A 17,261-nucleotide genomic window follows, 5' to 3' on the forward strand; every position below is an offset into this window, starting at 1 on the left:
GTAGAAAGCCTCATCTTTCTCCCGCGGAGCAGCTGGTAGTTTCGAACCGCTGACCTTAAGGTTCGCAGCCCGATTCGTAACCACTACGCTACCAGAGCAGTGTAGTGGGAACCTTTTTCAAGGAGACCTTTCCCCTTTATTCAAGGTGCTGTGTGGGTCTCTAACCAGGTTCTCAAGTCTGAGAATTGATTGAAGGGTTATGGTTCTCTGGTCTGGTGATTCAACTTAGACTGCCATTTACTTGACTAGAATTGTGCAGATAAAATAACAATCTAGATTTTCTATCTACTAAGGGGAGTCAAAAATTATCTGCACTCTGGTTGTAGAATGTATTTTAATTTACTTTTAGAAAAGACAAATACCTCTTTTTTTTTTCTTTTTTTTTTTTTAACATAAGCTCCTTGCTTTTCAAGGCAGGACCCAGCTGGTTTGCAGAGGTACCTGTTCCTCAATGGCTCCAAGGATGGCTTTCCTCCTATATGGACTGTCATAATTTCCCTTGAGTGTCCCTGAGGCAGACACAACGCACCTGATTGCCTCCTGGGGCAGAAGGAGCAGGAGTAGAAGGAGAAGGTGTCCTCAGGGGACAGCCTATAGCATTGTTTTCCTGAATTCCATGCTAAGCACAGAACTTCTCTGTAAACTACGGAGAGCACTAGTGTTCTGCCCTGTGAGTCCTGAAGATGCACAGAGCTGGGTCCTCATGTTAGAGTGAGTGCTCACTGACCACAACTAGAGGGTTCTAACGAGCATAAAGCACATAGTCCATGGGCTGTGGAATGGGAGGAAGAGCTTCAAGCTCATCACTTAAGTCTTCTGTGTCTTCAGTCTCCCATCCACATGAGGTGAGCCCCATATCTCCTTCCTCCTTAGCTCCTACCAGGGCATGGAACATTTGGAAGGGTGCGGGAAACCAAGGCTCCATGAAACACGTTTATACTGGGGCTTGGGGGCTAGTGTGTCTGTGTTCCTTGGTAAGGTTGGCTTCATGGGACTGGAACTTGGATGAACACAGGAAGTGTATGTGTATACGTGTGTGTGTGTGTGTGTATATAGATCATACATGGAAGAATAATCAATGCTGAGTGCTGACTTCTGACAGAGAGAGAGATTCCATGTCTCTGAGCTCAGGCTAGAAGACTCTTGGTGGAATTCCAACTCTGACCCTCCTCCTCCTCTTGTTTCTTTCCCTGCCAGTGGCCTGGTTCACATTTGACCCCAACTCTGGCCACCGAGACATCATTTTGTCCAATGACAACCAGACAGCCACTTGCAGCAGCTACGATGATCGGGTAGTGCTGGGCACGGCTGCATTCTCCAAAGGTGTGCACTACTGGGAGCTGCATGTAGACCGGTATGACAACCACCCCGATCCCGCCTTTGGGGTTGCCAGGGTCAACGTGGTCAAAGACATGATGCTGGGCAAGGACGACAAGGCCTGGGCCATGTATGTGGACAACAACCGAAGCTGGTTCATGCACTGCAACTCCCACACCAACAGGTGCGCTGTCCCTGTCTCCCCTGCACTCCTTGGGCAGTGAGGAGTTTGGGAACGAGGGCTTTCATTGGGCCAGTGTCCCTTCTGTGCTTTCCCATGCCAGGCATCAGAGATATGGGGGATTCAGCTTCTTGTTCTCCCATTTCCAGGTTTGTGGCCATTGTCTCCAGTCCAAATGACAATATGTAGTAATAGACAGTAGAATAACATTGGCTCAAGTAAGTTTCCCTAAAGTTGCCCAGTGAAGTGCATGATGGGAATTCTGCTGTGATACTTTACTAGACCTTTTTCAAGTGAAATTTGGGTTTGTTCTTCTTGCTTCTGCTATGCTTTTCTTTACACGCCATCATCCAAAGATCAGTCAGTACAGAGTTAGCTAGACTGGTGCCATCAGAGTTGTGAATGGGTCTCTGTCAGAGGTCTGTCAGGACAGCCGCTCTCAGGGCATGGCCGTAGGCAGTGGCCTCCCACAGGGGAGTGAGAGGATCATCACAGTCACTGTTCATGGCTCTGTCAAGGGCCCACCCCTTGAACCTGAGCCCTGAGAATGGTGTGCCCAGATGGGCATGAAACACAGGGTCCTGGGAGAGACAGGCCTTGTCACTGGTGACTTCTCCTGAGATTTCTGGGCTCCTTGGTTTCTCCTTAGACACTTAGAGGGCAGTGAGCCCCACCTCAGTGCTTCTCAAAAGGCTTCTGTGCTTCTACTTGTCCAATTGGGGTCAGGGGGTAGAAACTCCCTGAGGAAATGGAAAGTTACTGCAGCCTGGAGCTGCCACCTGCCTGGGCTGCTAAGATGCTGGGAGGAATGAGGTACCTTCAGGGAACCAACCTCACTGGGCTCCAGCATTCCCAGCCAGCCTCCAGCAGTTCCTGCATATAGCCACTAGAGGCACTCGCCTCAGCCTGGCAGGCAAGACCAGTTGGTCTCCCAGGGATGCCTGGTCTAGTCTGGAGTCGGTGTCTGTCTGAGGGACCCTGAGGATCCCTGAGGGTGGAAAGGATGTTGCAAATAGACCAGACCCCTTCTACCTTGCCTTCTCACTGGGTAGTGCCCCCCTTTCCAGTGGCCTGGTGGGGGCTCTCAGCTCAGTCCCTTGCGCCACTACCTGTGGCCTGCAGTCTGACCTGATGTTGAACCCGCTGGTCATGCCCCCTTTCCCCTCCCCCCAACCCTACCCCAGTCCTTGAAGGGTCCATGGCTGAGTCTAGCCAAGCCCATCTCTGCTTGCTGAAACCAAACTGGCCACCCAGAAGAAACTGTTTGGTGATTGAAATCATCACAGTGAACATTTCTTTTTTGTGTCCAGCATTGTAGGCTTCAAAAACATATAAGGGGGACTTCAAAAAGTTCATGAACTAATAGAATCTTAAGATAATGGAATTTTTCCACAAAACTTTTAAAACCCCCTTATATTTTATCTCATTCAGTCCTCATAAAAAGTATTATTATTATCACCACTTTGTAGATTATGAAACTGGGACAAGCACACAATGGGAGGTGCCATGCAGACTGAACTCAGGATCTCTGAGAAAGTAGGAACTAGTTATAGCCCACTTCTTCTTGATTTGTTTTTACGGTATAACTAATTGATTAATTCATTAACAATAATATTGAGTACTTACTAGGTACTTTGAGAGTCTGGTGGGTATCATTTTATTCATTCAACAAGTACTTGGTATGTTCTTTGTTGCTCTGGTCTCCGTACCCACACAGATCCCTTGTTCCCCCTTCTCTGCCTTTCTCTGTCCCCAGGAGGCTAGTTTTTGCATTATCTGGTGTCCTTTGCTTCTTAACTTCCATCTGAGTTTGGTCAATGAGAGGAACCAACAGGCAACTAATGGGCTAACAGGCAAGAGAGGTTGAGATGTTTCCTCCCTGGTCCCTTCCTATCTGCCCCTTACTTCTGACAAATGATGTGTACCTCTATGACTATCCCTTCTGCTGGGAGAGCGTCCACTCTACAGGTCCAACTCACTGGATTCCTTCAGTCCTGGGAGTGGGGATAGCTTTCCACTTTGGCTAGTTCCTGGGTACGTCACCATCCTAAGATTTTCCCATGATTCCTGCCCTCATTACTGTAAGAAGTCCCTTCATTACATTTTCTTCATTTAAACTGTTGAGGGTATCAAAAGCTGACTCTTCCAAAAGACCGTCAGAATAAGCAAAGCTGAGTTTAACAGTGACTACAATAAGGTGTCCTTATTTCTTAGAGCTGCTTTAACAAAACACCGCAAGTAGGTGACAGCACACTTCTTAAATGAACCGGCAAGTACTTTTTGGTCTCTCATACACTTTCTAACGCTTGATGCTGTAGCCTAGTAACCAGCTGCCATTGAGTCAACTCTGACCCATGACGACCCCAAGTGTGTCAGAGTATGAGAATTTTCAATGACTGATTTTTTGGAAGTACCTTGCCAAACTTTTCTTCTGCGGTGCCTGTGTGTGGACTCGATCTACCAACCTTTCAGTTAGTAGCTGAGTGCATTACCCATCCACACCACTCAGGGGCTTTGGTGCTTCAGTGTTGTTGTTATTGTTGCTCTTAAGTGTTCCAACTCACAGCAACGCTGTGTAGCATTTCCAAAGAGTGGCTGGTGGATTTGAACCACCGATCTTGCAGTTCAAACTGACCTTGAGGTCCAGTGCTTTATCCTACAGCGCCAAACCAGAACTCCAATAGGGATAATACAGTACAGAGCAAACTGAAGGAAATTGGGGGACAATGAGAGAGTGAACGGGAAGAACCCCCACCTCTGTTTGCACCACCTCAGTGGACAGCAGATGCAGGTGAGGGGGTCTGAACAGGGGATGTGTAAGGGGTCGGGGGGCAGAGACCTGGCAAGCATGCCCCATTGCAGACCTGAGCAGATGCCACATTCCTGCTGTTCCTCCTGTCATTTCCTGCACCCAGTGTTGGTGCCAGATGGCATCAATGGACCATTTCTAGTTCACTTTCTCACCTGTAGAATCCTGCCCTCGGACCGGCCCTAAAGTCCTTAGGAAAACGTACCCTCTCTAGAAACTCCCAGCAGCAGAACTCCCTCCAGCCAGTCCTAATGAGGACTTGGAGTTTCCCAAACTGCTTCCAACAGTTTTCTGTGTTGAAACCCAGAGCTCTCCTTCTGCCCCCCAACCTCAGCCTCTGGCTGACCAACCCATTGCTAATCAGGAAAAGACAAAAAATAGCTTTTTCCTGAGAAAGAAGTAGCAGGGCCAAGGACTGAGACCCCAGTCCTGTAGCTAAAGGGAGGGGAATCTAATTAATTGGGCCAGGTTAGTCAAAGACCTTCCTGATAGAGTGGTCATCACAAAAGATTCATTCCCACCCACTGGACATAAATTCCTATTGTGTTTAGGACCCATCAGATGTAGCATCACCCAATGCATAACAAGACCTTCGTAATTTACATTCTCAAGGTTACACTTCTTATCAGTGGTGAGACAGTGACTCCAAACACCAGATCCCAGATTCAGCACCCACCCTTCCTGCAGGGAGCTGCCTTTCAAGGGTCCTAGACAACAGTGGGTTTTGAACGTTTCATAAGAGCCCTCGTGGCATAAAGGTAAACTCATGGCTGTTAGCTGAAAGATTGGCAGTTCAAATCCACCCAGTCTACTCCTGAAAAACAAAACAAAACCCTATGGGACAGTTCTGTTCTGTCACATGGGGTTGCTCTGAGTCAAAATCAATTTGATGGCACTAATAGCAACAGGTACCTCTGGAAAGACAAGATGCCCAGGTCGGGTCCTCTCAACTTTATATCTTCATGGAACTCAGTATCCTCTAGTCCCAAGGAGCACACTTAGCTAAAACCGAAAAGTAGTCACTTCTTTCATTGGCAGATAAAGAGGTCTTTTCTGGCCACATTCCATACTCCATGTTTTCAATCCATGTTTCCAGATGGCACTATGCATCAAAACCCTAATTCCCTGGGTGTCAGGTGTGTGAAGGACAGGTAAGGTTTCCACGGCTGCCCTTCCAGTGGTTAGTCATAAACCCCAAAGACTAGCTCTGGGTCCTTCTCATGGAGGTGGTTTTTCAGGTGAGGGTTTCCCATCATCCTTCAGATGACGATCCTGGATTATCACCTACATCCAGAGCTCAGTGTGGTTAGGGTTGTTCCTTGAACTTCTCTTTGCAGGACGGAAGGCGGAGTGTGCAAAGGGGCGACGGTTGGTGTGCTGCTCGATCTGAACAAGCATACGCTGACCTTCTTCATCAACGGGCAGCAGCAGGGCCCCACAGCCTTCAGTCATGTGGATGGGGTCTTCATGCCAGCCCTCAGTCTCAACCGCAATGTGCAGGTACTGCAGCTGCTCCAGCCAAGGCCTGGTTTGGCTGCCCAGCCCCTACTTGCTTGCGTGCCCCTCAGTGCCTCTGTGTGCCTTCCAAAGTACCCTCAGGAAAAGGTCTTCCCTGAAATCCACCTCTCTTTCCACTGTAATTTATTACTTGCTCACTTGGAACAGGCAGGAATTCTGAGGCTAGTCACTTATAGAAAAGCTTGGAAAGGAGGGAAGAAATGATGGAGGAAGAAAACTAATAGTGACGCAGTCTAAGGGGACTCTCTTTCCCAGGAGAGCAGCAAGGGAGAGAGTATAACAATAGGAGACAGAAGTTCGAGCTTGCCTGGCTGCAATGGTCTTGATGGTGATGGTCAGGTATATGTTGGGGCCATCCCATGGGGAACGCTGAGCCCTTGTGTGGCTTTCTGCTGAGAGTAGAAATAGTAAAGGAGAGTCAGAGAGCAGTATCTTCTAAGCGGATGGGCGTCTTCTCTCATCCCCTCTGGCCCTTCCCTGACCTGTCTGTTCTGTTTTGTCCCCCTCAAGCAGTCAGAAAGTTTGTCCTTTTACATCTCAAGGCTGGGGCCCAGTCCTAGGTAGGTGAATGCTGAAGGCTTGAGAAAGTTCCTAATCAGAGACAGACAAAATTAAAGACAGAGAAACATAGTGGGTGGGGATGGGGTTCCCTTTTAGCAGAGTCTTCCTCCTAGGCAGAACACTAACCTTTGGTATCTTTGGGGTCTTCATTAATATCCTAATTTCATTTAGTTTTGCCTCTACTCATTTGCATAAGAGATTGAGGCTATTATTCCACAGGTCAATACAATAGATAGAAAAAGGGAAAAAAGACCATGGAAAACCAATATAAGGTAGAAACAAATGAGCCAACTAGACATTTTGTCACATCTGCTTGAGCTCCTGGAAGCTAGAGCCCAGTGAAAACCTAGTCCACAGTGTGATGGTTATTATTAGTAGAGGATCGACTCAATCCCTCAAGGGAAACACTAGTAAACCCACACTTGACCAGAGAGGCTTCCAGCTGCCCCACGTGATAGCCCTCAAAGTTGTCCTGTCGAGATCTCCTTCCACTCCCATCCTATCTTATTTTCCAGGTCACCCTGCACACAGGATTGGAAGTGCCCACAAACCTTGGGCGGCCCAAGTTGTCAAGCAACTAACTCCCAGCTCCGAGTCTCCTGTGACTGCGACACTCAACACTCGTGGGACAAGAGCACCACCATCCCTAATTACATGCAAATAACCCACAGGGCAAGACGAGCAGCCACTGAGTAGCTGACACACACATTTTTTGGGGGGGGACAGAGAGTGGGGTCTGCAAGCCATGTTTGTTCATTCCACTGCCAATTATAATGTAGGTTTCATTCGTACCACCTAGATGTCACAAACACTCAAGAAGGACCTTTCTCAAGGGAGTGAGAAGGAAGCCAGCCTGGGTCTTATGTTTTTGCTTCCTATTACCTGTTATTAGCTTGTCTTTTGAGCAGTAGGGTTAGGGTGGGGAGTTGACTAGCATTGTTAGAACAGGAGGCAGGAAACACCATCTCATTCCTTGTCTCAGTTTTAATCGTTTGCTGGAAAACCACTCTTTTTATGAGTTCCAAGACTGCAAGCTCTCATTTCTGCTAGGAAGGTTTTTCCTTTAGCTTTTTGGTCCTGCAGTGTTCAGTATGAGCTGTCACTGCATAGTGAATCCAGGAATGACAGAAAGACGTATTCATTCTTGATTTTTGCCTCTCACTGGACTGTTGAGAACCCTTTAAAATGGCTTCCTTAAGTTCTTTATTAAGCAACTAATTTCTTTCTCACACACACACACACGTACAACTGTTGTTGTTGTCACGGGCTACTGAGTTGATTCCAACTCATAGTGACCCTGCAGAGGATTTCGAAGAAGCAATTGGTAGGTTTGAACTGTCAACCTTGTGATTTGCTGTCCAGTGCCACATCAGTATGCTAAATTTATTCACCTAGTTCTTTGTTCTAAAACAAATGAAAACATTGGAACTGTGTGATGAGTCTGGAACTAGGTTCCCAAGAAGTTAACTGAAAATGTATTTGAGTTGTTCTTTTAAGCAGTGCTATTTAAGGAGCTCTGGTAGCGTAGTGGTTAGGAATTGAGCTGCTAATCTCACGGTCAGCAGTTTGAAACTACCAGCTATTCCGTGGGAGAAAGATGAGGCTCTCTGCTCCCATAAAGATTTACAGCCTCGGAAACCCTGTGCGGGGTCACTATGAGTCAGAACCAACTCCACAGCACATAACAACAACTCACAACTCAATAGTACTTAACAACAACAACTCTCAATGCAGACTCATAAGCATATTAAGATGGAGGTGCTGGGGATGCTTTTTACAGTCAGCCCACCTTTTGCTTTGAAACCAACCCTACTATCATCATGAAGGCAAGAAGTGGCCCCAATGGCAGGGGCACTTCTGCAGGGGTAAGGCTGGGCAGGACCTCTGAAAAAGCAGGAAGTAAGATGGGCAGTATCATGGACTTATCAGTAAACTGGGATGATGACAGCTTGGGGTTACCTGGGACAGAGCAAGAGCCCGGCCTATAGTGTCCCATGTGGCCAGGTCAAGGTCAAGGCTCTGGGATGAGTTCCCTCCTGTCTTGGGAGGATTCACCTTCTCCCTGGAGATAAGTGTGGAGTCATTTCCACCTCTAAGAAACAAAACTCACTCTAGGGCCCCCCAGGCCAGCCTCTGTCATGTCCCTGCTCCCAGAGCTTTTTCCTCTCCTTCCTCTTCTCTTCTCTCTGATACCCTTTGCCACATTCATCTCCATCTGATAGTAAAACTTATTCTTTTATCAAACATTTTGTTATTTAAAAAAAAATTTTTTTTGTTTTTCATGCTTTACTGTACTTTAGGTGCAAAATTACATAGCAAATTGGTTTTCCATTCAATGACCCATACACAGATTGTTCTGTGGCATTGGTTGAAATCTTGGCAGCGTGTCAGCGGCTTTCCTGGGCTCCCTGTTTCCATTTGTCCAGTTCTACTGCCCCTTTGCTGCCTTCACATATTTGCTTTGAGGCAAATGTTGCCCTTTGGGTCTTGATTGTTCTGAGAAGCACATTCTCAATGGATGTTAATGTTTCCTTTAGAGGCCGGTTGATTATTTGGTGAAGATGTGGCCTCCAGGAATGGCTTCAGTTCCACATTAGAAGGGTAATTAGGGCAATAGTCTTTGGGATTCTTTCAGTCTCTATCAGACTAGTAAGACTGATCTTTTTTATATATTTGTATTCTGTTCTAGAATTTTCTCCCATTCTAACCAGGACCTTCCCTGGTCAGAATGTTCAGTAGTGGCGGCCAGGTACCATCTTTTGGTCTCAGGCTTCAGGAAGCTGTGGTTGATGTGGGTCAAGCATTTGCTTTTTGAGGTTGAGAAGTAACTTGTATATTTACTTGGTTTAAAAAAATTTTTTTTTCCTTTTTCTAAAATTTGATTCATAAACTGAACCCAACTATGTTTGCTAAGTTCTGTATTTTTGTTTAGATACCGTACTTGCTTTAGGAGACACCACCGGCCAATGCTGTGCAGATTTTTACCCCTTTATCCAGCAGACCCAACAATCCTACCTCAAAGCTCATGCTCTTGGATCCCAAAGCTGCCTTGTCTAGCTTTTCCCATAGATATGATAAGCAACACTAGCTGCCCAGTACCTTCAAGAGCTGCTTGGAACCATGTTTAAGCCACTGCAAGCAAGGTCTTGGAATTGCTCTGGTGGATGGAAGGCAAGATCTCATCTCTTCATTCTTGACCCACTGAGTGGATTCTTGTGTGCAGAGAGGAGGCTTCTGTCCTGGGGTCCCTCCTGAGCCCGTGAGGCCATGCAAACATCTGGCTGTGAGTGTCCTGTGTGTGGCATCCTCTCTTTGCTTCCATCTCTCTTTGACGTTTCCCCTTAGCCAGAGCTCTGAGTGGGCTGTTGGGAATGTGAAGATTCCTAAAGACCGAAGAAAGCACAGAGAGGCTGAGGAAGCCATCGGCAGCAGGTCTCTCTGGAAAAGATGAGGTCATCTTCCGGGGAGCAAGAGCAGGACAGGGAGACTGGGCCACAGGGCTGGCAGCAGAGGTGGCTCTCTGGAGTGGAACCCAGAATGAAAAGTGGTGGAACTCCTGATTCATCAGGGCTAGGGTCACAGGCCACCCTGTGAGGGGAATCATCTATCTTTAGAGAGTGAGGTGACTTGGGACCAGCCAGCATCCAACGGTGGGGAACAGTGGAATATGGAGAAAAGAAAACCCCACAAGTTCAGGTGGCCCCATTAAGAAGAGAATGATTTACAGCTCAGAGAAAAACTGCCAGGATTTGTTCTACCTTACAGCAATTCCTAGAGGCCCTGGGATCAATGGAAACAGGGGGGACTTAGCCTTCTCATAACCCTACAAGAGCCTAGAAGCAATACTGCTGGTGCCAGGGACAGTCTCAGGCTCTTCATTCTCCAGCCACCTCTCCCGTCCTCAGCACCACACACATTTCAAGGACAAGATCAGACCTAGAAAGGACGGGCAGACCTAGATCACCCACTCTAGTTTTAACGAATCAGAGAAGCAAAGGAGAAACCCATCAAATTCCTGTGGCCTGGCATAGCCCTTGAGGGACGCACCTGAGATCTAGGTCATGGGATTCTCACCTGCCATCTACTTCTCTGCCATTTCGCAACATGGCCACATTGTTCTACATACAAATTATGTCAAGATGCTTTTGTTGAATGGGCTGAGGAGTAACTTTGGGCAAATCTATCAAGCCGTTTTGGTAAGAAAGGAAGTCTAAGCAGTGTAAAATGTAATTTCATTGCATTGTAAATAATGCCTTTGTAAAGTAGGTCTGCTGTTCGTTCTTTGCTAGTGAGCAAGTTTGGTCAAAGTGTATGCCTTTCCTTTGAAAGTGAATCTCTTTTTTAAATATCCAATACCACCTAATTGCAAACATCCCAGTTCCTAATGCAAAGCAGAAGGTATTACACACAGCCCTGCTTTCTCTCCCCCTCTGTCTTTTTTGGGGAAACAATGCTTATGATTAAAGAAGACATCACTAGTAACTGACCCAGAAAGTAACTGACCTAAAATTATAAAACTGTATATAGTCCTGCGTGGAATTTCTCAGCCCTCTGTGTACTTTGTAGTTGCAAAAGGACCCATGGGTGACCACCACTATGGATGGCTTACCAAGGTCAGGGGGGCTTCTGCTTCCCAGGCTGAGCCTGGACAAAGCTGTAGAGTTCTTGGAAAGAAATGGACGCAGGCCCTCCCGGCTGCTCTGAGCCCTTCTCTGATTCTCGGTGACCCACCATTGTGTGGCAGGCTGGTCTCTTTGCCTTACCAGAGCATGCTCATGAGAGGACCAGAGGCACAATCTATGTACTTCTTGCACAGATATTTGCATTTACACCTTAATTCTATCTGCATGTGAAAGGCTTTGTCCCCTCTGAAGGCACTTTTCTGTGTCAGTGACCCAGGTGGCTTTTCCAGTGGTCTCATTGCTGCTGGTCACCGGGCCACCTGATGGCTGTGAAATCATGAGGAAGATTATAAATCCTTTTAGGGACTCCACATGCAAATGTTGAAATACTACGACAGGGCCATGGGGTTACGCTACAATTTGCTAACCCACCACATGCCAGTTGTGGTGTTGTTGGTAAGTAGTGTCGAGTCAGTCAGTGCTGACTCAAAGCGACCCTGTATAGGGTTTCCAAGAAGCACCTCATGGGTTTGAACTGCTGACCTTCTACTTCAGAGTCCAGTGCTGACCCTATTGCACCACACCAGGATCAGCACTTGGCAATCAAATTTTGTGGCAACCGAAAATATCTCTTGACATTGCCCAGTGACCAGGGAGGGTGGGTAGGAAAGGGTAGAATTACTTCCAGTTGAGAACCACTGGGTTATTCTAAGAACTCATCATGTCTCAATATATGCAAAGTATGGACTTAGGAACTTTATTATAAGACCCCAAGACCAGTGTTTCCTAGAGTTCTTTTGTACCTCAGTGCTCTATCAGCTGGTCAGACAAAGAAAGAGAGAGTGGGCCAGAAGTCACCTTGTCAGGTCTCACAAAAATGCCCCACCCCAGCCCCCATTCCTAAAAAGCAAGTCTTATCTTCATTTTCCATGACTACTATTTACCGGAAGCCACAGGAACTTCTTCATGGGTTTGTGATCTTCAAGATATTCAAGGTCTCTGTTGACCCTGGGAGGTCTCAGGTATTTCCCTTACAAAGTGAGCAAAGACAGTAGCCTTTTTCATTGATAACATTCCTTGGTAGTTCTTCCGTGGAGATAAAGCAACTTTGTGACTAGACTATAAAATAGATAAGGCTTGAGACAGGATGTACTGATAGACACCAAATTCAGGTTTCATATTCAGAAACTCATCGGTTTGAACCAAGACTTTATACTGGTTCACAACATGGGTGGGGACAAATCCCTTAATCTTTCTGTGCCTCAATATCCCCACCTGAAAATGGGGCTAATGATATCAACCTACCTCCTCTGGTGTATTGTGAGGATATACATATAATAACACCTTGTGAAGGAATCTTTAACACTTTTTCGTACAGTCTTTCGTCTCTTAAGTCTAGACTAATAATTCACATTCAGTGAATCATGATTGTGTGGCTATTTGACCAGTGTCATCATTTATGTCACCTTGTGACAGTTGCCTGGCTTTGAGGGGGTGACAGAGAGTAAGGCCCATATCGAGCGCAGCCTGTTGAGACAGTGCTCTGTACAAAATGCTACAGACATGCTACAGATCCGCCTTCTCATTATTATCTGTGCTCCGAACCCCTCTAAAGCCCTGGAAGAGAGGTTAGCCTGGCTTTCTGCCTTCTAGTTTACACCAAGTCCTGGTGTCTAGAGAATTGCTCAGCCAGTAGTGTTCCCAAAGGTGTCCTGCAGAGGGAGCACCTTTAGAAACCTGGTTTCTGGGAGTGGGAATGAGATGCAACCCAACTGGAGTCTGGAAGGCTGACTGGTCTTCACGTTCCTTTCGGATCCTGATAAATTCTGGGACTTTACTTATACAACGTGTTGGAGGGGTTTCCTGCCTTCTTGGGTGAAAAGGGTTGACTTCAGTGGGAACAAAGAATGGGAAGTTGGGACGTACAGAGAACTTTCTTTTGGAGGTGTCATTGTTCTCTCAAAGGGGGCAGCTCACTGAGGGCACAGAATGCCTAACTTAGGCCTGGGGAAGGGCTGTGGGGTACTCCTGGGCAAGCAAGGTATGCATTGACAATAGTGCAGGCCCTCAGGTAAGGCTGAGGAGAGTAAAAACAGACAGCAGGCTTGAAAAGTGCACAGAACTCTGGAAACAGGAACATGACAAGTGCTTCCTCAGTGTTACCTTTGAGCAGGGAAGGCCTAGCCTCCTCCTCCCCTCTGGTGACTGGACGTTCTAAGCCCCAGACTTTCTGGACACCAAACGGAAGTGGGCATGGGCAAAGCAGAAAATGTTAAATGCATGATGTAGAATTGCTGCTTTTGCACTAAGCTGTTGTATTAAGCATGAAAGATGTTTGTTTAAATGTTGGCAAAGGAATTTAACAAAAAGCTTTGTGTCCTTGTTTTGACTGTAGACAACACTTCCATCTCCCTTCCTTCCTTTACCTTTGTTGTCCCACATCACAGTCACTTCCTGTCACTGGTTGTTGGTATCTGGTGACAGTTCTTGGTCTCGTTGATGTTCACATTTCATTGGAATCCCAGCGGGAAAGGAAAGCAACTTTTTTCTAATTTTTGTATTGGTATCCACAAACGTTTGTATATTTTGAATTGGAAACACCGTGTTTTCTGGTCTTTGGGGGTTGGTTGAACTTTGTGTATTACCTTTTGGAAAACCTGAGTTTTACCACAGTCTAAGCAGATTTGAAATAAATTCTTTTGACACTGCCAACGATTGAAGGACACCGTCTGGTTTCCAATTACTGCTCGGCTCCCCACACTGGCCCTGACTGCATGCTGGGAGGGGCCCAGGCTCCCGGACAGGAATGCCTCTGTGTTCTCACCCAGGACCAGGGACAATGTTGTGCTTCCTATGCACAGGGAAATCTTTTAAAATTGCTTTTCTTCTTACACGTGCAATTCAGTAGGGGTCCAGGTGGTCCTGTGGTTAAAGGATTCCACTCAACCAAAATGTTGGCAGTTCGAACTGACCAGTCATTCCAAGGTAGAAGGCTCTGAAAGTGCATTTCCATATGCAGTGGGACTACCCTACTGGGCAGTTTTGGAACTGGGTTGGGTCAGGTGTACCTTAGTCCTCAAGTTGACATCTTTGCTCTTCAACACTTTAAAAAGCATCTTAATCCTTAGTTCCACTGTAATCTATTCCTTGTTGTTGTTGTTAAGTGCCATTGAGTTGGTTTGACTCATAACAACCCTGTATAGGGTTTCTGAGGAGCAGCTGGTGAGCTTGAACCACTGACCCTGTGGTTCAAACCGACCTTGCAGTCCAGTGCATTAACCCACAGAGCCACACCAGGACTCCATTTTTCCTTATTAATCTATTCCTTGGTGGTGGTGGTGGTTATGTGCCGTGGAGTCAGTTCTGTGCAGGGTTTCCGTGGCTGTAAATCTTTACAGAAGCAGAAAGTCTCATCTTTCTTCCACGGAACTGCTGGTAGTTTCCAAACGCTGACTATGAGATTAGCAGCCCAACTTGTAACCACTACGATACCAGAGCTCCATAACCTATTAGTTGTTGTTGTTGTTGAGTGCCCTCGAGTCGATTCCGACCCAAAGCAACCCTGTATAGGGTTTCCAAAGAGCAGCTGGTGAGCTTGAACCGCCGACCTTGCAGTTCAAACAGCTTTGCAGTCTGGCGCATTAACCCACAGCGCCATACCAGGACTCTTTACTCCTGAGCAACATATTTTGAAATGAGTCCATAATCAAAAGCATAGAGGCTAGGATTTACAATATATCATATAATGGAGCATTTTGGCTAGAAGGGCCATAATAAATAATCAGCTGTCCTACATATACCATCACCCTCCAACCTTTTTACCAATACTAACACTGGCTGACCCTCTCATGGCAATCTCTGCTGCTCTTCTGGGGTTTGAGACTCTTTTGGCAGTGGTCACACAGACTTCACAGACCGTACTTAAAATTAAGCACCATAATATTGAAACGTTATGAAGAGCACCAGAATATTGTCAGATATAGTGCCAGAAGATGAGCCCCTCAGGTTGGAAGAGCTGCCTCTTCAAAGTCGAGTTGACCATGATGATGTAAATGGAATAAAGCTTTGGGGACCTTCATTTGCTGATGGGGAACAACTCAAAATGTGGAGAAACAGCTATAAATATCCATTAATAATCAGAACATGGACTGTACCAAGTATGAATCTAGGAAAACTGGAACTTATCAAAAGTGAAATGGAACACATAAGAATGGATATCCTAGGCATTAGTGATCTGAAATGCATTAGCATTGGCCAATTTGAAACTGACAATCATATGGTTTACTATGCCGGGAATGACAAATTAAAGAAACATCGTGTTGGATTCATCATTAAAAACAACAGTTCAAGATCTGCCTTGCAGTACAACACTGTCTGTGACATGACAATATCCATACAGCTACAAGGAAGACCAGTTAATAAAACTCTAATTTACGCACCAAGCACCTAAGTCAGTGATGATGAAACTGAACAAATCTACAAACTTCTTCCATCTGAAATTGACCAAACAAGCAATCAAGATGTATTGATAATTATTGGCAAATGGAATGCAAACGTTTGCCAAGAGGGAGGGCCAGTAGTTGGAAAATATGGCCTTAGTGATAGAAGAGATGCTGGAGATTGTATGACAGAATTTTGCAAGATCAAGGACTTGTTTATTGCAAACACCTTTTTAAACAACATAAAAGATGACCGTACGCATATACCTCACCAGATGGAATACACTGAATCAAATTGACTACATCTGTGGAAAAAAACGGTAGAAAAGCTCCATATCATCAGCCAAAAGAAGGCCAGGGGCACACTGTGGAGCAAACCCTCAAGTGCTCATATGCAAGTTCAGACTGAAGTTGAAGAAAATGAAAACAAGTCCATGAGAACCAAAATATGACCTGAATACATCACACCTAAATTTAGAGATCATCTCAAAAAAGATTTGATGCATTAAATACTAATGATCAAAAATCTGAAGCGTGTGGGACAACATCATGAGAATCATACAGGAAGAAAGCCAAACATCATTAAGAAGACAAGAGAGAAGAGAAAGGCCAAAATGAATGTCAGAAGAGATTCTGAAACTTGTTCTCCAGCGTGGAGACGCTAAAACAAATGGAAAAAATGAGAAGGTGATCAAGGGGAACAGAAAATTTCAAAGGGCACCGTCAGAAGAAAAAGTCAAATATTAAAATGAAACGTGCAAAGAAAGACCTGGAGTTAGAAAACCAAAACGGAAGAATATGTTCAGCAGTTCTCAAGCTGAAAGAACTGAAGAAAAAATTGAAGCCTTGCTTTGCAATATTGAAAGATTCTATAGGTACTCCTAGTGTGGCGCTGTAGGATAGGCACTGTTGGCTGTGGACTGCAAACCACAAAGTCAGCAGTTCAAACCCACTACCAGCTCACCGACTTGACAACACTTGTTGTTGTTAGGTGCCATAGAGTCATTACCGACTCATAGCGACCCTATGCACAACAGAACGAAACACTGCCCAGTCCTGGGCTAACCTCACAATTGTTGCCATGCTTGAGCCCATTGATGTTGCCACTTTGCCAATCTATCTTGCTGGGTGTCTTCCTCTTTTCCTCTGACCCTCACCTTACCAAACATGATCTCCTTCTCCGGTGACTGGTCCTTCCTGACAATATGTCCTGAGTTTGAAAGAAGAAGTCTGGCCATCCTGGGCTTCAAGGAGCACTCTGGCTGTACTTCCAACACAGATCTGTTGGTTCTTTTGGCAGCCCATGGTACTTTCAATATTCTCCTCTAACACCATAACTCAAATGCATCAATTCTTCTACGGTCTTCCTTATTCACTGGCCAACTTTCACATGCATATGAGATTATTGAAAATGCCATGATTTGAGTCAGGCACACCTTAGTCCTCAAGCTGACGTCTGTGCTCTTCAACACTTTCAAAAGGTCTTGTGCAGCAGATTTGTCTACTGCAATGTTGTTGTTGTTAAGTGCCGTCGAGTCAATTCTGACCCATAGCAACTCTATATAGGGTTTCCAAGAAGCAACTGGTGAGCTTGAACCACCAACCTTGCAGATCAAATGGCTTGGCAATCTGGCGCATTAACCCACACACAGTATCACACCAGGACTTCTATGCAATACTTCGTTTGATTTCTTGGCTGCTGCTTCCATGAGAATGTTGATGACCTAATCCAAGAAAAATGAAGTCTTTGACAACTTCAATCTTTTCTCCGTTGATAAAAATGTTGTTTATTAGTGTAGTGGTGAGGATTTTTG

The 17,261-nt window shown here is 45.8% G+C and overlaps 1 protein-coding gene across 1 annotated transcript in view; it reads left to right on the forward strand.

Annotated features, from left to right (window-relative positions):
• The window catches only part of TRIM67 (tripartite motif containing 67), a 92,152-nt gene extending 85,185 nt beyond the window's left edge, over positions 1–6,967 (forward strand). The window contains exons 8-10 of the mRNA XM_006874173.1: positions 1,198–1,501; positions 5,645–5,807; positions 6,902–6,967. Of these exons, the coding sequence (XP_006874235.1) occupies positions 1,198–1,501; positions 5,645–5,807; positions 6,902–6,967 (533 nt within the window). The remainder of the gene's footprint in view (positions 1–1,197; positions 1,502–5,644; positions 5,808–6,901) is intronic.
• The last annotated feature ends 10,294 nt before the right edge of the window (positions 6,968–17,261 follow it).

The sequence above is a fragment of the Chrysochloris asiatica genome, unplaced genomic scaffold, assembly GCF_000296735.1.
Source record: "Chrysochloris asiatica unplaced genomic scaffold, ChrAsi1.0 scaffold00265, whole genome shotgun sequence".
Taxonomy (NCBI): Eukaryota; Metazoa; Chordata; class Mammalia; order Afrosoricida; family Chrysochloridae; genus Chrysochloris; species Chrysochloris asiatica.